This window comes from Typopeltis vanoorti, chromosome 1 (genome assembly GCF_054136105.1).
Source record: "Typopeltis vanoorti isolate ZY-2024b chromosome 1, IOZ_Tvanoo_1.0, whole genome shotgun sequence".
Taxonomy (NCBI): Eukaryota; Metazoa; Arthropoda; class Arachnida; order Uropygi; family Thelyphonidae; genus Typopeltis; species Typopeltis vanoorti.
The window spans coordinates 68,821,594-68,848,439 of NC_143549.1; the positions used below are offsets into that span (position 1 = coordinate 68,821,594).

The window sequence follows — 26,846 nt, forward strand, 5'->3', positions numbered from 1 at the left end:
AGGAGGAGCTGATTACCTCTGCACAACCTGTAAGTACTTATAGTTCATTAAATCAGTTATCTTTCAATCTAAAAATCAGCCATGTGCAAGTGCCCGCTGTGCCTACTATGCGAAGAAAAGATAGCAACAACAAAAGCCAATGACGAACAAGCATTCTGTGTCTCACCAGCTTAGCACCATTGATTGCCGACAAATCTGCAAAGTGCCACAGCTGTAAAATTGATATCAGCGATAAAAAAAGGGTATAATGTGCAAGTTCTATTGCCACTGGTTACGCACTTCCTGTGCCAAAATAGACGAATCGGCATTCAAGATATTTATTGACCTTAATCAGCCATTTTTCTGTTTGCTGCCCCTCCCATCTGCTAAACAGCTTCTGAACTTAGGTAAACGAATCGAAACCTTGAGCAGCACATCAATGCTATGAATGAAACTTTTTCCTCCAAAATACGAGCACTAGAAATCAATCTTGAACTAACTGACAATCATTGCATCAACGGTGCATGACTTGATAGAGGCCAAAAACAAAAAATTCAACACCGTTATTTTGAACTTTCCAAAAGAAAATGGAAAAGCTGCCACCACCACTAGTATTTTCACAGACAATCACAAACATCCATGCCCACAGCTGGATTCGAACTCACAGCCTTTTGGCTGGAGAGTGGATATGCTAACAACTTGGCCAACCAGGCCAGAATTTATATTAAATTGAAGGTTTACTATTACATGATAGTTGTTTCCATAGCTTTTAAAAAAATCTGTGATTCATTCCCAAAAGCGGGTAAGGTTAAGGATAGAATTAGTAGGACTAGGCCTACATGCATGGCATAACTTCCTCGTACTGCCCAGAAACTCGTGCTCACACATAGAAATGATCTTAGGTGAGGATTTCCTGAAAAAACATGGTTACTCCTGTAATTACCCCAAGGCAAGTGTCCTATTCCATGGAAGAAAGAGTAACTCAAAGAACGATCAAAAGTTTGAAAGCAAAGGGGTAGAATTAGAAAACATAGTTGAAAGCCAGGACACACATGGCGAAATGAGCGGCATAGGCAGACCGAAGGGATCCCTACAGATATCATGCCATTGCCAAAAGGTAGCGCTGAAGGTAGAAAAATATCACCCCACCGTGGAGAACTGAGAGCAAAAATTCCTTCGGGAGGGATTTCTGGTAATAATGAAAAGTGAGAAACAAGGGGAAAAGGGGCAAAGAAATTTTATCGTAACTTAGTTAAGAAAAAATTTTAATTAATGGGGGGGGGGGCCTTTGTTGTGTCAGAAAAAGTGCTGATTCACTTTTGATGAATCATCCTTTTTCCGATCCAACGTAAGGTAACCTCAGAAGGGATGGATAAGGACATACTTATGCCTCCAGATGGAAAGTGTGTTTATTGATGACCTAGAACATGTATATATTCAGTTTTGTAAATATTAAGTAATGTTAAAGAAGCCCATAAACTAAACAGAGAATGTTTGTGAATTAATTAAGATAGAAAATCATGTAAAATTGCTAAAAAGATGTGTATAAGCTAATACAAGTTTTAGACCATGTCAAAGACAGTTCAGAGCCGCGGTAACCAATCAGTTGCCGCCGTATGCATGACGACACCACCGAGTGAGGGTGCTGTTTTGTGGTATATAGGTTTCGGTGGGGATTTGAATCGCACTCTTCTCTTTTTTGTCTGTTCCTGGTTTCCTGAGCGGAGAGCTGAATAGCTGTGGAAAGCTTGCCGCCATGCTTAGCAAGAATTTCCCCTTGCTATATGTGCCATGTGGATCAAAGCTACAGCTATAATGCAACCAGAGTTCTAGAAAAAAGGGCCGCTGGTGAATTTACGCCAGTGTACAAGTCAGTGAAAGAGTGTTTCTTTTCGAGTAGAACAAAAGAATAGTGGAGATGCCATTAAAGAAAGTACGGTGAGGAGATCCGAGAATCTAGAAAAGAAGGTCCTCAATCTACCAGATAAAGCAAGAACGGTAAGCTGAAATCTTTTGTATTAAGATAGAGTAACCAGAGAGGAATGACAAACTGAATGTTGAGAAAATAGCCAATTTCTGTGTTGTGATTAAAGAACTGTCTGCATTTTGGACATTTTGTCTACACCTAAGGGATAAGAGGCATCTTAGGCTTGAGCCGAATAGGAAACCAAGGCTTCGGACTGTTTGTATCGAAAGAAGGAAATTAATGTCATCATGTTAAAATTTAATTTGAATGTTAGCTAAAATTCTGGTGAGGGGGAGGACAAAGTTTGAATATAAGAAAGAATGTTATCTCATAAAATCCATGCCCAGAATTGTAGAATAAACCTGTATATACATGTATTTTTTTTTGCGTAATAGTAATGAGTAATTCAGTATAATTTAAAGAGTCTGAGAATAGATATATAAGGAAGAGTAAGATTTTGATGGTACAAGAAATTATAGTGTAGAACTTTTTTTGGATGTGTTAACTTAAGAAAAGGGAGGGAACTCAGACTCTTTTAGAATTGAATGTTTAACTAAAGTGTATCTCTATGTTTGTGTCAAAATAAATGCATTTCTTATGTGTAAACCAAATGAGTTTGTCATGTTTCTGTGGATTGAATTACCGCTTGAAAAATCACGAACCGTGCATTAGAGGGAAATCCATTAGTAACTAAAGAAACGGGACCATGACTGCAAACTTCATGATCCCTGCATTTTTCTATCATAGTAATCTAGGATAGTACATCAGAATTCAGTTGCCGGCTGGTGCAGTCATAAAATAATATAAATTTGTCGGCAAACGAAAATAACTGATAACTGATAATAAGATAATTACATAAGATAAGATAACTGATAAAGATAAGATAAAGAGATAAATAACAAACAACGAAGGAAAGTCAAGGGATATAACAATACCAATAAGGTTAAGGAATACAAGATGGGAGTTCCCCATATTCTCACTCCATTGCCTTTAAAATCATTAGTATCCATGAGCTCAGATATTTATGATAGCTGCAGGCTGGCTACTATCATTTCAAAATTAGTTTTTGGATTAAAGGAGCTCTGTCTATCCTCTGTGTGGTCATATTGGAGGTTTAATGAAGTATTCAGCACTAGGAAAGGATTAAAAACGAATCTTAATGCTTCCAACATTTTGCCTGTCACTGAGACCTTTTCAGGAATTACAAGTAACACTTGTAACACACATACAAAGACAACACAATACTTAATGAAACACGTGGGTGACTCAAAAGTACTATCTAGTTGGTGTTCCCTCTGTGGGCATTTGTAAGCAGCTTAGGATGTAAACTGGGACCTCAGACAATTATTGTTGCTGAAATTTTGAGAAGTTTTATGCTTCTGTATTTGTTTAAATTAGATTCATTTCTTGTTCTGCTGCAGATTCCAAAAACTGTCTTTCCTTTTTAAATTTACTCTGGTGAAGCATAGTGGTTCATGGATCTTTGGTAGAACAGATAAGGGTAGCAGGTTTCTGGTGGGGCTTAAAAGCCATGTGTGGAGATTTTTTTTTAAAGACCTGGATAGAGGGAATGGTGATGGCATTTCTGAAATCCTTCTGAAAGGGATGGCCAAGAAATGGGGAAAGAACTGATTATATTTTTAATGCTGCAAGTACTGTTGCCATTGGATAGGAAGGTATTGTGTATGTGGTTGAGTTTCTATTGAAAGAGAGATTCCATGGGAACAAGTATTATAGGCTCTATTGGTTAGAGTTTTAATGATGGCATATACAGTGATGTACTCGAATTTTGCAAAAGCTTTTGATAGACTACCACACAACAAGCTGTTAAATAAACTGAAAGAGATGGGATTGGATAACAGACTTCTGAGTTGGATCAGTGACTGGTTGTCAGAAAGTTATATGTAGGGGTACTTGTTCAATTTGCTTGTTAATAATATTAAGAATTTCATGGTGACAAGGATATGTTGGAAAGGATCCAGACAAGATTCACAAAGGTGGTCAGTAGGCTTTGAATTGTGGAGTATGAGGACAGATTGAGAGAAAATTATTTCAGTAGCAAAGGCTTGTGAATAGGAGGAAGTGGGAGAAGGGGATATGATTGAGACATATAAGCTAGTCAGGGATTGTTATCAGGTTAACATGGAAGAGATTTTTCATAGAATGGGAGAAGGGAGTAGAACGAGAGACCATTGCTGGAAACTGTATATTAGGTGTGAGCAGAGGAGTGAGGAGAACGTTCTTTGCATGGAGAGTTGTTGGTGAGTGGAATGCATTGCCTGAGTGTTTTGTGAATGTAGACACATTGAATCAGTTTAAGGCATGGTTGGGAGCAGCCCAAGTGGAGATACCAGCCAGAAATATTAGCAGGTCATCTCTACCTATAGGTAGAGATGCCAAATGGCAACTCCTATAGGTAGAGATGACCTGCTAATATTTTTGGCTGGTATCTCCACTTGGGCCGCTCCCACCGAAGAGACCTCAATAAAGGTCGAAACTAGTCTGGGTAGTGGCCCTTCCCTTAATGCATAACATTAGACATATCTGCAAGGAGATGTGTTTTGCATTATGGGAGATACTGAGATAGGAGTGGTAGTAGCTTGCTCCACCTTTGCAAGGAGTTCCCTGGTGTTGTACTACCTTATCCCAGTCCTGAAGATACTTTCAAGCGCAAACTTTGTTTGCTCACACTTGGATAAAGGATTAAACTAAATTTATTATACTCTAACCAAGTGAAAAATAAACTTTCAACAACTCACAGGATCTTCTGGAAGAAAACCACTATGCTCCACCATAGTAAATTTAAAAAGGAAAGACTGTTTTTGGAATTCTGCAGTAGCACTCAGAAATCAACCTAGTTGAAACAAATACAGAAGCATAAAACTTCCCAAAATTTGGGAAACAATAATTATCATAGGTTACAGTTTACATCCTAGACTGCCTACAAATGTCCATAGGAGAGGGAACGACCTAGATAAAACTTGATAGAGTCACCTACATGTTTCATTAAGTATTGTGTTGTCTTTGTTGTGTGTTACAAGTGTTATTTGTACTCATTTGTATTTGCTCGTGTACTGCATTTTGGTTATTTTCTATGGCAAAATACTTTTTATCTGCAAAAGAAGTAGCCATGAACTCACTGTTATCCCCCCCCCCCTCCACACACACACACACATTCACAATTGCTAACTTTTATATGGAAACTTTTGAGCTCAAGTTGCCTTTAATTTAAAACCCAAAGTCTGGCTTAGGTTCGATTAATAGTGTAACAAGTGTGATACACTAGTCACACATCTTCCCTCCAGTAGTCTTTTCTTCACTGTAAGCCTAAGCATGCTGGCTGATATATACACACAAACGCTTACTACCACTCGACACAAAATTAGGTGTCATTAACACACTAAAAAAAGGGCTTTAAAGATTTGTCCCAATGAGCAAACACTTAAACACAAATCAGCAATACCTTCCTAAAAAATGGAATATGTTATCAACAAAATTCTTCACAACACTGCACCTAATAATAAAATTAATTAGATTATAATAAAACTGTAGTTATTCCATACATTAAAAGGATATCAGATAAACAGAATACTATAGAAATGCAACTTTAATGCTGCCTTTAAACCTCTCACCAAATTGAAGAACTTATTCAACTCCCACAAAGGATCCACCTCCTCCACTGGTCCACCGAGGAGTATACCATATTCAGTTTACCCGTAATTTGCCTTATAGAGGTGAAACTGGTTGCTCTATTCCAATCAGAAAATGGAACATAAATGGCATATTAAATTTAATAACTATGATAAATCTTGCCTTTCTGATCATGCTGTAAATACTCTACACAGAATTGACTGGAAAGGCATCTGTTCATTACATCAAACCAAAATGTAGTATGAAAGTAAATTTAAAGAGGCCTATAAAATTCTTGTCAACCACCCTAATATATATATATAAAATCACCTTAATATGAAGGTCAAAATGTTGGGATATCAGATGTACCCAGAAATGCAACCTTAGTGTTAAACCTCCTTCCAAATTAAAGAAACCATGTTAAGAATAAAGTAATTATTCTTAACACGGTTATAGTCTCCATGATTTTATCAAAATTAATAATGAAATGTTTTACATTGCCCAGTCATGTGCAAGAGCACCACTACACAACAGGTGGTTAAAAATAAAATTAAATTAAAAATAAATAAATAAACAAACTAAAATAAAATAAGATAGAGTAGATGCAGATGACATGAAAAAAAAATGGAATTAACAGTAATAATTAAAAAATGAAATAAAATAAAAAATTAAATAAATAAACAAAAAATCAGAAATAAAAAAAGGGGGGGGGGTAATTGCTTGCTGTTTATAAAGGTAAGGCTTGCCCAGATCTTTGCATTAGATACAGTTATTCCAATTTATGTGTGGCCAATGTAGAATCACTTCAGCACTTTCTTTAAATAACTGCTCATATTTAAACTGATATCTATGTAGCAAACCTGGTATCTATGTAGCAAAAATTGTGGTCAGTGTCTGCTCCATGCTGTACTAGGCCAAATTTTTGTTTGTATGGGGAAAAAAAAAGTTGAAAATTCTTAAGAAGTGCCCTAAATTTTACAAGAAAAGTTGACTTTCATGGGATTCCAATTCCATATTAATGTTTCTGACAGTGCACCTTGTGCACCTTATTCTACACTAAAGATAGTTTGCAATGTCAAAAACAAATTATCTGTATGTGACCAATTTAATCTTATTAAAATATAGTATCTCTACCATCAGTTCACTTGTTTTTGTAGTTCAAAGAATATGGTGTCACTTTTAAATTTCAACTTTTTTGCCACATACAAACTTACCAGATAGGTTTCTATGTGACAAACATCAGCCTACTTTTGCCATCAACCAAAAATAAAATTCCTCCATTGGTGCTACTTGGCATCTGTCAAATTTGTGTAATTTCAGCTTATCCTGTTTTAGACAAACAGGCCAAACAGTTAATTAAAGATGCCAAAAAATTATATTATCAGTTTAATCCTTCATCCAAGTGTAAGCAAACTTTGTTTGTTTGCACTTGGATAAAGGATCAAACCAAGAATATAATTTCTTGGCATCTTTAATTTATAGTATCACCAAGTGGAAAAACTGCCAACAAAAGGCCAAAGCAAAGTTGTAAAATATATTTCAGAACACCAATCATGCATTAATATGTCAAACATTATACATTAATTAACAAGTCCAAACTTACAGAATATGGAATTTTTGGAATGATGCACACTAGCCACCGAATTTTTGGAATAATGCAAAAGTTGCTACATAGAAGCATCTAAAAATCCAAATACCTTTCAAAAGGTGTGTTGAGGATGTTCATCATTCCAACATTAACCTCAACTATGAACTATCTGTGCCTAAAATTTGGGAACTTATTAGCAACTGCATGTCATAATTTTTTTAATGATCCTAATAGTGTAATAGATTACAACCTGGTATTCTTGCAACTGCAAGATGATAAGATAACCATTAATTAATTATTCAGCATAGAATAAATAAATATATTTATTTATTTATTCTACACTAAAATAAATAAATAAATTTATTAATAAATCAATAATAAATTAAAAAATAAATTTATTTATTTATTCTACACTAAAGATAGTTTGCAATACCAAAAACAAATTATCTGTATGTGAACAATTTAATCTTATTAAAATACAGTATCTCTACCATCAGTTCACTTGTTTTTGTAGTTCAAAGAATATCATGTCACATTTAATATAATATGATTAATATGGTAAATAACATTTTTTAATAATAAAATTAGTTTAATCCTTTTTCCAAGGTGAGCAAACAAAGTTTGCGCCTGAAAGTATCTTCAGGACTGGGGTAAGGTGGTACAACACTAGGGCAACTTGTTGCAAAGGTGGAGCAAGATACCAACACTCCTATCTCAGTATCTCCTATAATGCAAAACACATCTCCTTGCAGATATGTCCAATGTTATGCATTAAGGGAAGGGCCACTACCCAGACTAGTTTCGACCTTTATTGAGGTAGAATGGGAGTTCATGTCTCTCATCATTGGCCTTTGGAGAATAAAGCATGCTGAGGGTCAGCAGACAGTAAGAGAGGAGTATGATGTAAGATAGAGTAGGAGGTAAAAGAGGCCTCAGTCAACCTGTTTAGCCGTATTAGGCTAATTGGTCTGTAACACATAATCTCCATTTATCTGTTCAGAAAAAAAAAAAAGGTTAAACATAGACATTTGTCTAGAGTTCGCATATGATTTTATCCAAATTAATAATTTACTTAGAGGATCTTATTGTGTTACTAAATATAATATCCTTATTTGTATTCCGGGTAATTAAATTTTACTGCTGTTATTGAGAAACTGAGGACTTATGGTCTGGGCTAAATATATGAATTGATCATAGAGGTCGAACTTAAGGTCCGGAGAGAAAAAATAAAATAAAAAAAGATTTTTTTTTTTTTTTTTTTTTGAATACATTTAAAATATAAATTTTATTATTTTAATTTAAAAAAATTCAAACAATAAAATAACAGGACTTAAGGTCCGGTGAGTTGAAATGAATAGAGACTTATAGACCTGGTACCATTGGGACTTAGAATGGGGTAGAGACTGGCCCGGGAGATGCCGCTCCTCGCGAGGAGTAGCACCGCCTCGCAGTAAGCCTTCGCAGCCCGGGTTCTCAGCTCTACCCCCCTTATTTGGAGTAAAAGAAGCCGTGCCAGCGAAAGCTTTGGGGCTAGGGAAGACAGAGTGGTTATTCTTTTTCCTGGGGGGGGGGGGGGGTTCTAAAGAGATATACAGGGCTTGATGCGTCCCTGTATAAGAAAGCATATTGTCGGTGGTTTGCAGTATTGATTCACAAATTTAAAATCTCCTAGTAAGTGCCTTTCTTGTGCAAGAAATTTGGGTAGGTAGAAAAAGAAACCTTTCCTTATTCTCGCATATATTAAATTTGCGTCTCGTACCTGGGATTTTTTCCGTACCTTCCAAATGTGATATTTTAACACGTTGATTAGGAAGATAGCGAACTTTTGGGTTTTTTGGACTGGTGGGGGGAATTGTAGCCGTACGACCTCTTCTACTGTCAGCATGGGGATTCCCAATGCTGGGCTGAGTCTCCGCCAGATGCTTTGGACTGGTGGGCAAAAATAAAAGAAATGGTCCACCGTTTTCACGTCCCGGCAGACATCACAGAAGGGGTCGCACAGGCTAGGTACATACCGGGATTTCACCTGTTTCACTGGGAGCCGCCCGTAGGCTATTCTCCAGGCTAGATCCCGATGAAAAGGCTGTCCCCAGCTGTTTTTGATATTTCTGAAGAGAATTTCATTATTTGTCCTGAGATTGGGTGTATCATGCCTGGAAAGTTGGAAGAAATCCCAGTATACTGCTTTGGGTTTGTGTGTGAGGATTGCTATTCCTCTGTCTCTGAGTGTTGTGATCGATTTAACTAATGTACGGTACCACTTGGGCACCCCCCTTGAGCGGGGTCCAGCATAGTCTGTGATCCCAAAGAGGGGGAGGAAAAGTCCTATAAAGTATCTAATTAGCAGGCCAGAAATGTGGTTGGAGTTTAAGGCCTTTCGTACGGTTTTGAACGTGTTTGCTTGTAGCAAGCTTTTGTGATCGGGCAGAGCGTAACCCCCTTCTTCCTGTTTGAGTTGTAGGTATTCTTTCTTTACTTCGTGTTTTCTCCCATTCCAGAAAAAATCAATGAGTTCTTTTGATAATTTATTTTCTTGTGACAGTATGATGTCTGTGATGTTGACAGTGTGCATCAGCATTGGGGTGACGATTGTTCTTATTACTGTCGCTCTGCAATAAAAGGAGAAAAAGGTTGGTTTGAACAACCTTATCCTGTCCCTGCTTGTCTCCTGCAATTTTTGGATTGGTAGTGCTAGGGTGTCTGAAAAAGGCACACCTAGTATTGTTAGGGGCTGTGTCTGTAGCGTTAAACCGTAGGGAAGTCCAGTGCTATGGAAATTTCCAAAACTTTTGATTTTAGTTTTTTGTGCGTTAACGCGAAGACCACTGACTATGCTGAACTTTTGCGGCATGTGCAGATAGATATAGATGGACTCAGAATCTCTGAGTGTGGCCACTACATCATCTGCATATGCTACTATTTTGCATTGTCTGGAGACTTGGGGCAGTGGAATACCATTAATTGCGGGGGGTGTTATCAATTCTTTTGATTAGGGGTTCTAATACTAGGGAGAAGAGGAGGGGGGGCTTAGCGGGCAGCCTTGCCTAACCCCTCTCTTTATGCAGATTGGTTCTGTCAGAAACCCATTAATAGATAGTTGGGTCGTGACTTCCGCGTACATGTTTTTAATTGTACGCCGAAGTCTCGGGCCCACGCCTGTTTTTTGGAGGATGTTCTGCAAGTATCGGTGGTTGACGCTGTCAAACGCTTTCTCCAGGTCGGTGGAGAGAAGTGCCAGGGGGTATTTTTTTTCCTTAGCCAGTCTGATCAAGTCTCTTAACAAGAAGAGATTGAGTTCCATAGATCTACCGGGGATTCCGTAGACCTGTGAGCTTGTTATTATATTTTCGATACAGCCCTTAAGGTGTGTGCAGATAATTTTTGCAAAGATCTTATAGTCTAAATTGGTTAAGGAGATTGGATGCCAGTTATTCGACAAGGTCCGATCTCGGTCTTTCTTGGGGATAACTATGGTATAGCTCTTAACGAATTCCTCGGGGATGTTTCCCGAAGTGAGGAATTCGTTAAAGATGTTTATTAATGCTGCCACTGCAAATTCCCAGATAGATCTATAGAATTCTATCCCCAGTCTGTCTGGCCCTGGGGTCTTCTTTGTTTTCATCGTTTTGCACGTAGCCTTTATTTCGGCTGCAGTTATCGGCCTGTCATGCAGGGCTGGTCAGAGAAGATGCCGATATACTGCTGATGAAAGTGACGGAGTATTTCGTGGGTTGAGTGTAGACTCTGGCCCTTCTCTTCGATCTGGTAAATCGTTTTCTCATCATTAGCCGCCACCCGTTGTTGGTTACAGAATGCGGCGGAAGGTGTTTCCAAATTTCTGAGATAGAGTCTCGTTCAAAAATCGAGGTCTTCGACTCTACTCTGCCGCTCTTGCTGCAGCTCTATTTCTACTTGCCTGATAAGATGTCCGCAGGGAACTCCGCTCCATTCGTTTGTCCGGTACCAGCCGAATTCCCTGTAGAGATCCCTCAGCCATTTGCGTTGTTGGTAGGCCCTTTTGCGCCCGCATTTTTGGAACAGTTCCCTAGCCTGCCACTTGAAGCTCAGCCAGTTTTCCCCAGTCCCAGTTGGTGTTTGTCCATCTGTCACAGAGGTTCTGTAGCTGGTCGCTAAAAAGACTGGGAAAGGTGGGAGGAAGCCTCCAAGGCCCTCTGACTGTTTCCATAACCTCTGGGAGCATGATTTTGAGTATGACCATTTTGTGGTCGGTTGTCATGTTGTGCACTGTAGTGTGACGTATCCTCTGAACATATTGTTCCAAGTTTTGGGACACGTACACCCTGCCTAGTCTTGTCGCTATCTGGCCGCGGCACCACATAGTTTCTACTTTGGAGGGGGTTATTCCGCCTCCAGATATCGACGAGATCAAAATTAATACCGCATTATTTTAAAGCGGCAATGCCGCCAGTTCCGTTGTTTGGATTCCCACCGATTTTGTCTAGATGTGTGTCTTCCACACAGTTCCAGTCTCCTGCAACTATTAGGTGTTCTGCTCCCAGGAGATAGTTTTCAAGGGCAGAGAAGAGACCAGTTCTGTGGTATGGATTGTTCGGGGCGTAAACTACAGCAAGTCAGATGGTACGGCCACTGTACTTCCAGTCCACCGTTACTAGGCGTCCTGTGGCATCTTTTTGGACGTTGAAGAACCCCCCCCCCCGCGATTTGGGGGGCAAATTAGTATCCCTACCCCTCGCGAGTGAGCATCCCCGAAGCACCAGTAGCTGGTGATTGGATAGCTTCTCGAGGTTCTCCACGTCCCAGTGCTTATAGAAATGGGTTTCTTGTATCAGGAGGATATTGATTTTGTGTGTTAACATTAGCCTCCAGACAGCGCTTTGCGCAAAGGGGTTGCATAGTCCGTTAGTGTTTAAGGTTGCGATTTTAACTATATCATAATAAGATTAGTTTAATCCTTTTTCCAAGTGTGAGCAAACAAAGTTTGCGCCTGAAAGTATCTTCAGGACTGGGGTAAGGTGGTACAACACCAGGGCACTTTCAGGCACAAACTTTGTTTGCTCACATTTGGAAAAAGGATTAAACTAATTTTATTATACTCTAACCAAGTGAAAAATAAACTTTCAACATCTTTCTCTAAATCCAGAGTAATTTATTAAAAAAGGGTGGCACACGATTTGGCAACTCCTATAGGTAAACATGACCTGCTAATGCTTCTGCCTGGTATCTCCACTTGGGCCTGGCTCCCACTGAAGAGACCTCAATAAAGGTCGAAACTAGTCTGGGTAGTGGCCCTTCCCTTAATGCATAACATTAGACATATCCGCAAGGAGATGTGTTTTGCATTATAGGAGGTACTGAGATAGGAGTGTTGATAGCTTGCTCCACCTTTGCAATGAGTTGCCCTGGTGTTGTACCACCTTACCCCAGTCCTGAAGATACTTTCAGGCACAAACTTTGTTTACTCACACTTGGAAAAAGGATTAAACTAATTTTATTATACTCTAACCAAGTGAAAAATAAACTTTCAACATCTTTCTCTAAATCCAGAGTAATTTATTAAAAAAGGGCACACAATTTGGCAACTCCTATAGGTAGAGATGACCTGCTAATGCTTCTGCCTGGTATCTCCACTTGGGCCTGGCTCCCACTGACGAAACCTCAATAAAGGTCGAAACTAGTTTGGGTAGTGGCCCTTTCCTTAATGCATAACATTAGACATATCCGTAAGGAGATGTGTTTTGCATTATAGGAGATACTGAGATAGGAGTGTTGGTAGCTTGCTCCACCTTTGCAACGAGTTTCCCTGGTGTTGTACCACCTTACCCCAGTCCTGAAGATACTTTCAGGTGCAAACTTTGTTTGCTCACACTTGGAAAAAGGATTAAACTAATTTTATTATACTCTAACCAAGTGAAAAATAAACTTTCAACATTTTTTAATGCCAACAACATGGTAACTTTTAATTATTTGATGTGTCCTTATCATGATGTAGTTGCAAGAATACCATAAGAGGTCAAGGTTAATTAACTAATTCTTATCAAGTTTACCAAAGTACAATATTGTCTAACTTGTGGTTTTTGTGTATATGTTTATACGCATAATGATATTGACTTTTATATAAATGTTCACATGTAGAAATTATGTATTTAGTTTAATCCTTTATCATAATTGTAAGTAGTCCAGGAGGCTTGGAAACCTTTGGATGCCTTGTTTGAGACATTAGCTTCATTTGCCTGTGATTCATCTCTGGGGCTTCTTTTTTCTGAAACACCAACAATGTACCACAAGGCAACACTACTGGAAACAAATCGAGCAAACCATTAGAGCAATTCCACCCACTCCTAATTGCTATCCTAGATTTGTTAAACTACTCAAATCTGCAGCAAAAGCCTCTATCCCTAGAGGCTACAGAAAACAATATATCCCATGTTGGAGTAGAGAAAGTGAGTAACTCCTAGCCAAATATGAGGAAACTGAAGATCCAGCTATTGCTAAGGAGCTCATATCAACCCTGGATTAAACAGAAAGGAAAGATGGATCTCAACCATCAATGAACTCGATTTCATCACATCTAGAGTGAGAAGCTGGTCACTTTTGAGAAAATTAGGTGGAGCAGAGCCAACGACTCACAAAACAACATAGATAACTCTTGATCAAATGGCTAACCATTTATTGAAAACCTCCAAGGTTCATCCCAGTTCTACCAGGAAAATTGCTGTACAAGCTTCCATCAGACAAATCCTGAAGACGGAACCCGAGCTTCCTGAACTGGTACACCCAATATCTCGGAAAGAGGTACAAATAGCCTTAAAACTTACCAAGAATGGCAAACCTGCAGGAGTGGATGGTATACTCCCTGAATTGCTAAAACATCTTGGCCAACATGGCCAAACATGGCTGGCTGCCCTTTTCTCAGAAATCATCGTGTCTGGTAAATTACCAAAGCTGTGGAGGGAAGCCAAAATAATTGCCATGCCCAAACCAGGGAAAGATCCAAATGAAGTGAAAATTCTACGACCTATCTCCTTGCTCACCACCTTTAAGCTCTTTGAAAGAATTCTCCTTAAAAGAATTTCACCACTCATCGAAAGAGTACTCCCGACTGAACAAGCTGGCATCAGGCCAGGAAAAAGTTGCTGTGACCAGGTCCTGGCCCTGACAACTCAAATCGAAGCAGGCTTCCAGAAGAAACTGAAATCTGGGGCCACTTTCATTGACCTAACATCTGCTTATGACACTGTCTGGATCAGGGGCCTCCTCCTAAAACTAGGAAATATTATAAAGTGTAAAAAAAACTCTACAACTTTTTGAATCCTTTCTCTCCAACAGAAAGATCTGGGTCCATATTGGCAGAAAAAAGAGCAGGCCCAGATTCCTTCACAACGGTCTTCCTCAGGGCTCTGTGTTATCCCCTATACTTTTTAACATCTATGTGTATGATCTACCTCATACCAGATCAAGCAAGTATATGTATGCTGATGACCTAGCGATCTTACATCAATTCACCTCCTTTACCAACCTAGAATCAACCTTGAATACAGACTTGAACACCCTGGAAGAGTACTTCAAGCAGTGGTACTTGAAACCAAATTCAACGAAAACAGTGTCCTCAGTATTTCAACTGCACAATGCAGAGGTGAATCGACAACTCAACCTTTCCTTCTGTGGAAAAATGGTAGAACATGAGCCTCACCCAAAATACCTTGAAGTGAGCCTGGGCAGAAGCCTAACCTATAAAAGGCACATCATCAACCTCTCCAATAAAATTAAAACCAGAAATAACATCATTTCAAGGGTTGCTGGAAGAATCTGGGGTTGTGGTGCAGAAGTCCTAAGGTCGTTTGCACTAGCCCTCACATTTTCTGCAGCAGAATATTGTACCCCTGTCTGGGAAAGAAGTACGCACACAAACATTATAGACGCCCAGCTGAACTCTACCATGCGCACAATTAGTGGGACAGTGAGAAGCACCCCCCCCCTCTCTCTCTCTCTCTCCTGGCTGCCTGTTCTATCTAACATTGCTCCACCACACATACGGAGAAGACAAGCCTCGATTAAGGAATTTAATAAAGCAATGAGCAACCCACTCCTACCCCTACACCAGACTCTCATAAACCCACCTAGTCTTTGCCTCAAATCTAGAAAGCCTCTCTGGTCCATGGACGAACTCTCTTCAGCTGAGCTGCCATCAATATCTGGCATATGGAGAGAATACTGGTCCAACAAACGGCTTCCTGGTAGACGATCCCTGTACTCTGCAGCCTGGTTTTGATCTTCCTAGGAAGATTTGGTCATCCATAAACAGGATCAGAACTAATCAGGGCAGATGTGTCTATCTTCTACATAAATGGGGGCTGTCAGATCACCCTTATTGTGATTATTCTCCCGTGGCTCAGACAATTACTCATATTGTGTGCGACTACCCAAGGGGCCAATTTCACGGTGGTGGCCTACAAGACATCCACAAGGTGATGGATGTGGCCTTGAATTGGCTTTCCAGCCTGGACCTTGACCTGTAGTTGGTATGATGGTGGTGGTTATGGAGGAAACAGAAGATCACAGTCCCGTCCACAAAGATGTTATTCTCGTAGTTACTCTCATCGTCCTCGTCATAGTATTAGCAGAGCTCCTCAATGTTAGAAGATGATGATACAGTGTGAAATGGGCCTCCTCTAATGGATCAAGTTTTCTCACACAAGACACAACTGCTCTACTTAAACCTCGGATACAGCTACTTTTGTGTACATCCTGCTGCACCAAGTATGACAAGGCTGCATGAGAACATGCAGCCTTGTCATACTTGGTGCAGCAGGATGATAATTATCCCTAGCTTAATTATGACAAGTTACCTTTGCTTTATATTTCTTTTTTAAAAAAAAGGAAAGACTTAGAAAGCAGGTTGTGCCTTTTATGTTATGAACTTTTATATGTTAAGATTTTCATCATTTGTTTCTGGAAATTGTGATTGTACTTTTCACTTAACAGTTTTCATGTAGCCATAAGCATAAATAAATAAATCCTTTATCCAAATGTAAGCAAACAAAGTTTGCGCCAGAAATATCTTCAGAACTGGGGCAACTCCTGGCAAAGGTGGGCTGAGTTTTCATCACTTTCCTTAGTATCCCGTAATGCAAAGCACATCTCCTTGCGGACATGTATAATGCTATGCATTATGGGAAGAGTCACTACCCAGACTGGTTTTGACTTTTATTGAGGTCTCTTCAGTGGGAGCCAGACCCAAAGGTGATACCAAGGTTGAAGCAATGCAGAAGTCATATTTCCATATGCTAGTTGCCAAAAGGTGTCACACCTTATTATTAAATTACTCTGGATTAGAGAAGGATGTTGGTAGTTTTTTCCCACTTGGTTAGAATATAAATTATATATTTAGTTTAATCCTTTATCCAGGTGTAAGCAAACAAAGTTTGCACCTGAAGATACTTCAGGCTCAAACTTTGTTTGCTTACACTTGGATAAAGGATTGAACTAAATTGGAATTTGTCCAATGTTCCATTTTAAAGTTGAATAGCGTCTGTATTATTAATCATAGGCTATATATAATTTATAGTCTAAACAAGTGGAAAAAAAAACTTCCAACATTCACATGTAGAGCTAATAATTTTAAAATTATTTTACGTATAATTTTATTTGTTTGTACAGATCTTTTATATGAGTGTTACACAACCAGTCAATCACTGAAAAATGTTAAAATGTTAATATATTGCTGTAATAATAATATTTCAATTTTATATTGTAATTATAATAGTTCGGTATTCTATTTGTTCCAGTAGCCATGACTTCATTGGAGAATTTACAACAAACTTTCATACTCTATCACAAGGACCGGGTCCAAGCAATGAATATGAGGTAGGATAATGCATAGAATGTTTCTTTGTGTGTGTGTGTGTGTGTGTGTGTGTGCACGCACGCATGCGTGCGTGCAGATACATACATATATGCATTTATTAAAACTTTTAGATATAAAAAAATAATTTTTAAAATTTCTGTTCTGTGTACAAATGTATGCATTCATTTCTTTTTTCTTCATTTAATAATTCATCATGAAAAATGTAATCTTTAGAATATATAACTTATAGTACATTTCCTGGATCGATTTTATGCTATAAAGAGGAAACTTATTAATAATGAACTTAAAACAGCCTGGTTAACCTACTAACCAGGTACAACAGAAGGCTGTGGAATCAGATCACACAGCATAGTTGCTGCTTGTGAATTTTTTTAGGCACATCACTAATCTGAAGGCTTGAAGTGGCTTCTAAAAGTTTCATATATTGTCTCTAAAGCAGAGTTCCCAGATTATTTAGTCCTTAATCCACCACACTACTAATCTACATCTGAATTTTTTAAGGAAATTATAATGTAAACTAATATTGACTACAATAAATTTAATTAATATTTCTAGTATTTCAGCAAAGTCAAATTACCATCATCAGGGATCACAGTACAATATGATATGTGTACGCAGGCACTACATGCGTAATGGGGCTGAAGCAGGGCAACTGAAAATGAGCCTAAATTCCTAAACAGTGCTGTGTGGCTGAAGTATGACGGATGACAGCTTTCCAGATTTGGAGAAGCTTCATGTAACTAACTTTGTAGAGGTTCAAAATTCTACTACCTTAAGAAACTACCCAAGTGGTTTCTTAAGGCTGAAGCAGATTCAAGGAATAGCTGCAGTGGAGTAGAGTGGCTTTCTTCCAGTTCTGTGGTTGGTGTCCAAAAGCATAGTCAGCAAGTCCTGAGTGACTGTAGTGGTAGAAGCAGATATAGTTATTGTGTTCAGTGATTCTGATGTTGACTGTTTTGACATAACTATCCTACTTATGTCAAAACAGATAAGACAGTCAACATCAGAATCACTGAACACAGTTTATAACTGCAAGGGACCTGGATATGGCAGGTCTAAGGACTGCAGCTGGAGAAGATAAGGGTTTTGGTGGAGAAGATAAGGGATGCTGATTTTTAGATGGTCTTTTTTTAAGATTTTAGCTACTTTTTCAGATGTGTTCCCGATATACGGAATAGTGATAGCTTTGGTGTAGTCTCTGTTCTGGAAGGAAAGGAAGCAGATGTGGTTTGGAGTTTTAATATTTTTTGGATATAGTAGGTATTGTAGCCATTGATTAAGAAGATATTGTGAATGTGATCAAGTTCAGAGGATGTTATCAGAACTAATTAATTTCATCCTGTTATAGGGTTTTAATAATCTCATATTATTGAGAGGTGTGTGTGTGGGGGGGGGGTTGACAAATATATCTACCAGTGTGTGTGGATTTTCTGTAAATGAAGAATGTCAGGAATCTATCATGTTGGCATGTAATCAAATTGTCTAGGAAGAGGAAACTCAATCCACCTTTGCTTAACCTTGTGAGAATGGCCAGTCCTCAGCAGAGTGCCAACAGCATTGAAGATTAGTCCCTTTCTAACTGCTAACCGTGCTCAGACTTGCTTAACTTGCATGAGCCATTAGTAGTGGAGACTCTACCACTTGACCAACCTTTGCTAGGGTCTCCACCAATGTTCCCTCTAAGCTGTGCGCATGTGCATGCGCACACGTTTTACAACTAGCGCACGAAGCAAAAAATATGCGCACACTAGATTTTCACGATGAAATTAAAATTTATTAATTAAAGAAGTTCCACCTAAACATTAACCTATAAATTCTTTAAAAAATATGGTAACTCGGCAATGCTCAAGCCTATAACCTCGTATTTTTTATTACATTCTCGAAGTTGCACAAAACTTATAATTATTAACAGTAACCCTATTTGAGGCTAGCGATTTGATGCCAAAGTGAAAGGGTTGTGGCTTAAATGTGTAATTTTTAAGTAGCATATAGAATGGCGTGCGGTTTGTTTACATCTCAGGCCTGACTCATGGAAAATTCCCAAACGTGATTGGCTGATCAAATTAGTTCAAGATCATGACGAATTAAAACAATGGTTTCATAATTTTAATAAAAATAATTAAATACTTTTAAAAACTTAAATTAGAGTACAATTAAAAATATTGTAGCGTTTCGAAATTCTCTAATTTTTAAAAGGAATTTTAAAATAGTAGACTAAATAATAACATTCGTGTACATGCATTGAGATATAACCAAGTTAATTAAATTTAGCCTCTAGGCATATCTTTTAGCTCTTGTGTTACCCTCGGCAATGTTTAGTGTTGGTTCAGCTTTTGCCTTGCCAAGTTATTCAGTGTATAGTGTACATTTGTAAATTTATAAAAATAATAAAAAAACATTCTACAAATAACCAAATTGCAAAAAACTGATGCACCATGTCAAATTCAAAGGAAGTAAAAGGTGTGAAGCGAAAACGAACTGCTAGCTGCTTTAAAAGTGAATGGCTGGATGAAATAATGAAAACTGCTACACCAAAAGCTCATGAGTTGATAAACATTCAGCTGCATGAAATATTTATGTATGATGCTACAATTGGTGTTGTTTGTATTTATTGTCATGATGCAAAGTTTGCTGGGGATTTTGCTAATGGGAAGAAGTTTGATGTCACGTGGAAGTTGGGCTTTTTGAAACACCATTTGACAAGTAAAATACATCTGGATGGTGTACACAAACTTAGGCGACAAAATTGTTCATCACCAGCTACAGGAGTACTGCATATGCTACGTGAAAGTTCAGATGACCAAGAGAGAAAACGATCAAACCCAGAGCAGATTAAAGTTCTTATTGACAGTATCTTATTAGTTGCTAAGATGAATAACTCTTTACTTTCAGTTCAACATATTAATGAACATACGGAAAAGTATGTTCAACTCCTGGATAGCTGGCGAAGCAAAAATTATGCATTTGAATTTCTGGAAACAATCAATTTAATTGTTGAAAATGACATGTTTGAGCAAATTGCATCTGCAAATTTCCACACCTTAACCATTGATGAAAGCACTGATATAACTGTTAACAAATGTCTCATTCTCTATTTTAAGTTTAGACCTAAAGATTGTAATGAATATAAAAATTATTTTGGTGGAATAATTCAGTTGCAGGCATGTAATGCCTCCTCCATTGTGTTAACTATTAAACAGTTTTATCAAGAAAAGAAACTTGATCTCCAAAAATGGTGATGTTTACCTCTGATGGAGCCACAGTGATGCTGGGCAAAGTTAATGGTGTCGCTGCAAAACTTAAATTAGATGTTCCACATCTTGTCCAGCAACACTGCGTAGCTCACTGTGAGAATCTGGGGATCTGTGATACGTGGAGGGAAATTAAACTAAACAGAGATGTCGATACATTAATGAGAACAGCGTACACACTCTTTTCTCATTCCACAGTGAAAAAACATTAATTTAAAGAAATTGTCAAGATGTCTGAAAATGAAGCTATTGCCTTCAGACCACTCAATGAAGTGCAGTGGTTTATTATCAATGTTTTGATAATTTGTATGTTGATGAATCAGTGTCATCTATAATTGGTTGTAAGTATCACATTCTGATTTATTTTTGAGTTGATTTTATGTGAAATGGTTTAGACACAAATTAAAGTTAAAGATTCCTATGCATGTTTGCAGATTGAACAGTGTATCATAAAGGAATGTTATGTTTCTTTCTTATTAGAAAAAAGTCAGAAGTGATACACATGGAACTAACCAAATAAAATATTAATATTTATTTATATTTTAGATTTCCATAATTCTTCAGCAACTATCTAATATAAATGAAGAATTAAAACCAAAGAGCATTAGATGTTAAAATTGTAAAATATACTAATTTCCAAAATTGAAGTCACAAACACCAAAATGCAGATATCTTAAAAACTAGACATTAACAAATGCTTTTATCAATTAACATGCCATGCTTTGGCAAAAATGTTTAATTAAGCACAATAATTAACAATAGGGGAACTTATGTTGGAATGCTATTTGAGAAATCATTCGTTTATTTTATTTGAGAATCGTTCATTATCACTGCAACTGAACTTAAAAATTGTCCTCTATACTTCTTCTTCTTTGAGTGCCATCTCCTATCGGAGGTCAGCGACCACCTTGGCAAATTTTGAGTGATTCTCAGCTATTCTTAGCAGTCTCTCAGAGTTCATACCAGTCCACTGTCTGATATCTGCCAGCCAAGATTTTCTTCGTCTTCCTTGTCCTCTTCTTCCATTTATCTTCCCTTTTATAATCAATTGAAGTATCTTATATTTTTCATTATGAAGTAGGTGACCAAGATATACAGTTCTCCTTCTTTTTATGCTATCTAAAAGTTCACGTGATTTCCCCATTTGTTTCAGTACTTCCTGATTGGACGTTTTTGCTGTCCATGGGATTTTTAACATTCGTCTGTATAACCGCATCTCAAAGGCTTCAAGTCTTTTTATTGATGTTGTCTTCAAGGTCCAAGTTTCTGCACCGTATAGCAGTACAGACCATACATAGCATTTAACCATGCGTATTCTAAGCTCTAAGTTTAAACTGCGGTTACACAGTGTTGATTTCATCAAGAGAAAATTTTTTCTTGCCATTTCAATTCTAACTTTTATTTCCATTTCTGGATTGCAATCTTCATTTAACCAGCATCCGAGATATTTAAACTTTGCCACTCTTTCTATTTGTTTCCTATTTAAAGAAAGTGCTAAATTAAGAATTGGTTTCTTACTTATGACCATGAATTTAGTTTTGGTGATATTTATTTTTAATCCCATTTTTTCACTCTCTGCATTTATTAGCTCCAAAAGATTTTGAAGATCCTGAATATTGTCAGCCAGAAGAGCTGTATCATTGGCATATCGGATGTTACTGATGATTTCACCATTTACACTAATCCCTTCCTTTCTTCCTTCCAAGACTTTTTGAAATATGGCTTCTGAGTAGATGTTAAAAAGAAGAGGTGACAGCACACATCCTTGCCTTACTCCTCGTTTGATGTTAATGGAGTCTGTAATAATGTCATCAACTTCAACACATGCCTTTTGGTTTCAATATAAGTTTTCAATGATCCTGATGTCTTTACCATCTAATCCAATTCTTTTTAATAGTACAATCATTTTAGCATGTTGGACTTTGTCCTCTATACTATAGACATTATTTTGTTTTGTATATTGTTATCTCTTCTCTTTAAAAATCTCTCCTACCACTTAAGGCAAGCTTGAAGGCCTCAAGATGGCCAGTAACCCTCTCAGTCAAAATTTTAACCCACTAAAAAGACTCATGAAGATAGTAAACGGACAGACTTCTTTGGTAATGAACTGGCTTGGAATAAGTATTCGAGAAGAAAATTACCGAAAAAAAAAAAAAAAAGCAGAAATACACCTATTGGAATATAGCCACCTGGAATGTGAGAAGTATCCATCACAAAATCATAGAACTGGACCAAGCACTAGAAGAAAGAAATGTAAAAATAGCAATAATTATAGAATCTAAAAAAAAAAAAAAAGCAGAGAGGAACAGATTGAAACTGAAAATTATATCTATATATACAGTGAGGTAAAAGCAGAAGAGAGAGCTAAATCTGGTATAATGATCTTTCTACATAAATCTCTTAGAAACAATATAATCCATTACAACTTTTGGAGCAATAGAATAATAGAAATGAGAATTAAAATAGGCAGAGGCTATATGACAGTAATTGGAACTTATGCAGCTGAAGAAGGAAAAGAGAAGGACTCAGAAAACTTCTACATCCAACTGCAGAACATATTAAATAAGACCAATCCTAAGGATCACATTTTGGTAATAGGAGATCTCAACACAAGAATTGGCAATAAACCATATAAACCAAACATAGGACCTATTGGAGAACTTAACTGTAATAGAAATGGAAATAGATTAAGAGATTTTACTATAAGCAATAACCTTAAAATAATGAACACCTTCTTCAAACATAAAGACATCCACAGATACACCTTGGAAGCAGGAGACACAAGAAGCATTATTGATTACATAATCAGCAATATCAAAATGTCAGAAATGATAATAGATACAAAAGTATACAGAGGACCTGAAATAGAATCAGATCATTACCTTTTAATTGGAAAAGTAAAATGGGAACCAAGATGAAAAACAACAACAACAAAAAAAAAGCATAAGGAAAATAGAAAATTTGAATCTTTCAAAGTTATACTTTTGGACGGCAGTAGTATTAAAGACTTGTACCAAAAAAGAATAAAGAACTGGATGACAAGTATAAAACAAAATCAGAACATAGAAGAATGGTACAACCTAAAAACCATAATAAAGAAAGTTTAGGAACAAAGAAAAAGTGGAAAAGAAAAACAGGCCTTAGGGACTGGGATTATGAAATTAAATGCATTATTGAAGAAAAGAAAAAAGCATATAAAAACTAGCTCAACCTAAAAACAATAGAATCAAAAATCGAATACAGCAGAAAAAAAGCAATAGCAAAAGCAGCATGCAGGAGAATAAACAGAAACAGATGGAACAATTTTATAACAAAATTAGAGAGAGACTGTACACTCAAAAGACCTAATGCATATAAAATCCTCAAAGATCTAAGCAATGAAACTAGAGAAAAAGCAGATATTAATACCATTAAAATAGAAACATGGCAAAATTACTACCAAAATCTATGGTATGATGAAAACATTCAAAACAGAAAACTACCCTTTGTAAACATCTCTGATAACTTAGAAAACATCACTCTAGAAGAATTAACAGAAGCATTAACCCAAAGCAAAACAGGAAAGGCTCCAGGAGAAAACAATATAAACTTGGAACTTATCAAATATGCAGGACTTGAATTTTCACTCAGGTTACTTAACTATTATAATATGATCTGGAAAGAAGGAAAATGCCCACAAGATTGGACCAAAGCAATAGTTATTCCCATCTACAAAAAAGGACACAAATCTGATTGTAACAATTATTGTGGAATCAGCTTACTTAGTACCTGTTATAAAGTATATGTAAAAAATCTTAGCATATAAATTTAAACGTATAGTAGACCCAAAATTAATAGAAGAACAAAATGGATTCAGAAAAGGCAGGTCTTGCATAGACTCTGCATATATGTTAAAATTATTAATTAAAAAACACAGAGAAATGAACATAGAAACACACATAGCTTTTATAGATTACACCAAAGCATTTGATAAAATTATCAGATAAAAACTATGGGAAATCCTAGAAGAATATGAAATACCAGACCAACTCTTTAGAGCCTTATATAATATATATCAAGATAATAAAATATCTGTGAAGTACAATAATACAACATCAAGCTGGAAACCAATAAATCAAGGAGTACGTCAGTCAGGGTTGCCCTCTCTCATCAATTTTATTTAAATATATACATAGATAAAATCAAAAAAGAATGGAAGATAACTAATGAAGGAGGATTCAAGATAAACCGTAACAGATTAGCTGCTCTTCTTTTTGCTGATGACCAAATAATCCTTGGAAATAATGAAGATGAAGTACAAAAATCATTATAGAGTAAATAATCTGATAAAAACGTATGGTATGGAAATATCAACCAACAAAACAAAACGTGTGGACAGACTTATGTGTTCGTCGAACATGTTGTTTATTATTTTAACGGTATAATAGAACACAGAAACTAAGTAAATAATTAATTTATTAACTTGATGCTGATATTTCGCTGGTATTATAACCAGCATCTTCAGCGCACAAAAACACTGTTTGTCACAATACGCGAGACTAAAACAACATGGTGTTTTAGTCTCGCGTATAATCGCGTATAAAATTGTAGCAGCAACACAAAAACTAAAGTCCTGATTTTGGCACCCTCTATCTGAAAAAAAAAAAAAAAAAAAAAAAAAAAAACCTATCATATATTACTAGAGTCCTAGAAAAGTGCTAGTTTTTTCTTAATATGACTGTCTCCCAGATCTTCGACAAGTTAATACAGCCATATTTGTTGAGATTTGGAGTGTGTTTTAGGGCTTCTGTCGCCACTAAGAACAATCTCTCTGATTTATACGGGTTTCTGTGTAGTACTTTTGTGTTTTTCCAGTTGATCCTGTGTGCAGGGGTATCCAGAGCATGGTCTGCTAGGCCCGACTTCCCATAATGATAATTCCGGAGGTATCGTTTATGTTCGCTGATGCGGATATTCACAGATCTTCCTGTTTGACCGTAGTAGGCTTGATTGCATGAGCAGGGTACTTGGTAGACTCCTGGATGTGATAAAGGAGGAATGCTGTCCTTGGGTGAGCGGATGAGGGTGGCTAATTTGCTACATGGTCTGAATGTAGTGCGTAGTTTATGTTTATTGAGAATTCGTGAGATCTTTTCGGATGTGCCTTTAATGTAAGGGATGGTGACTGTTTTGTTGTAGTTCTCTGTGGTGGATGGTGGGAGGGGTTTCTTAGGAGTGTTTAGTATTTTGTTTATTTTATGTGGATTGTAGACGTTGGCCAAGAAGGTGTGGCGTAAGTGAGTCAGTTCAGCAGCAAGAGCCTTGTCGTTGGAACAGATTGCTCTCGCTCTATGGGTTAGCGTTTTTAATATGCCATATTGTTGAGAAGGATGATGGTGTGATTGTTTGTGTAAGTATCTGCCTGTATGTGTGGGTTTTCTAAAAACTGAAAATGATAAGGAACCATCTGGGAGACGTGTGATGAGTGTATCCAGGAAGGGCAGACAGTTGTTGGCTTCCAGTTCCATAGTAAAGTGGATTTTTGGATGTTGGTTATTTAAATGTGCTAAGAATGTTTTCAATGTCTCAGGGCCACGTGGCCAAATAGCAAGCACATCATCAACATAGCGTAGCCAAAGTGTTGGTTTGAGAGTGGCTGTATTGATTGCTTGTTTTTCCAGGTGTTCTATGTAAAAGTTGGCTAGGGGGGAAAGGGGGGAGCCCATGGCTGTCCCATCAATTTGTTTGTATATTTTCCCTTTCCATGTGAAATATCCTGCATGTATTGTGAATTTGAATAGTTCAAATATATCAGGGGGGAAGTGTGACTGACTTCAGTAGATTGAGGGTTTCTATTAGTGGTACATTTGTGAATAGCGAAGTGATGTCAAAGCTTACTATTAAGTCTGATCTTTTTAGGGTAAGGTGTTGTAAGATGCTTTTTAGGTGTGCTGAATTTTTGACAAAGGAGGGAGAATTGTTAGTGAGAGTGGCTAGTAGCTTCGCTAAATGTCTAGCCAGTTTGTATGTGGGACTATTTATACTGTCCACAATTGGGCGTAGGGGTGTGCCTGGTTGGTGAATTTTTGGTGATCCATAGATCCTCGGTGTTTTAACATGGAAGGGTTTGAGTTTGTTAACTGTGTCTTTGGACCAGGAAGTGACTTTTTTTAATAATTTTCGTGCCTTATTCTTTTGTGTGTTGGTGGGATTGCGATCTATAATTTTGTATGTTGACTGATCTTGTAACAGTGTGTGCATTTTGTTTTCATATTCAGTTGTGTCCATCACCACGGTTGCATTTCCTTTGTCTGCTTTTGTTATGGTAATCTGGCTGTTGTTGTGTAGCTCTTTTATAGCAATGAATTCCTTATGTGGGATATTATTTTTGGGATGCTTGGACTTGATTAGGGTGTTGGCCACATCTAAACGTATGTTGTTAGCTATTGTTGGAGGCAGGTCGTATATTCCTCGTTCGATGGACGCCATTATTTCGGCTTTTGGAACTTGCTTGGGAGTTATGGCAAAGTTGTGCCCTCGACTTGAAACAGTCGTGGCCTCTTTGCTTAAGGTGAGTGACGATAGATTCACGACGACGAGGTCTTG

The 26,846-nt window shown here is 37.4% G+C and overlaps 1 protein-coding gene across 1 annotated transcript in view; it reads left to right on the top strand.

Annotated features, from left to right (window-relative positions):
- The window catches only part of LOC150110067 (copine-8-like), a 301,155-nt gene that overhangs the window by 182,206 nt on the left and 92,103 nt on the right, over positions 1-26,846 (top strand). The window contains exon 10 of the mRNA XM_090406591.1: positions 16,931-17,009. Coding sequence (XP_090262717.1) covers positions 16,931-17,009 — 79 coding nt within the window. The remainder of the gene's footprint in view (positions 1-16,930; positions 17,010-26,846) is intronic.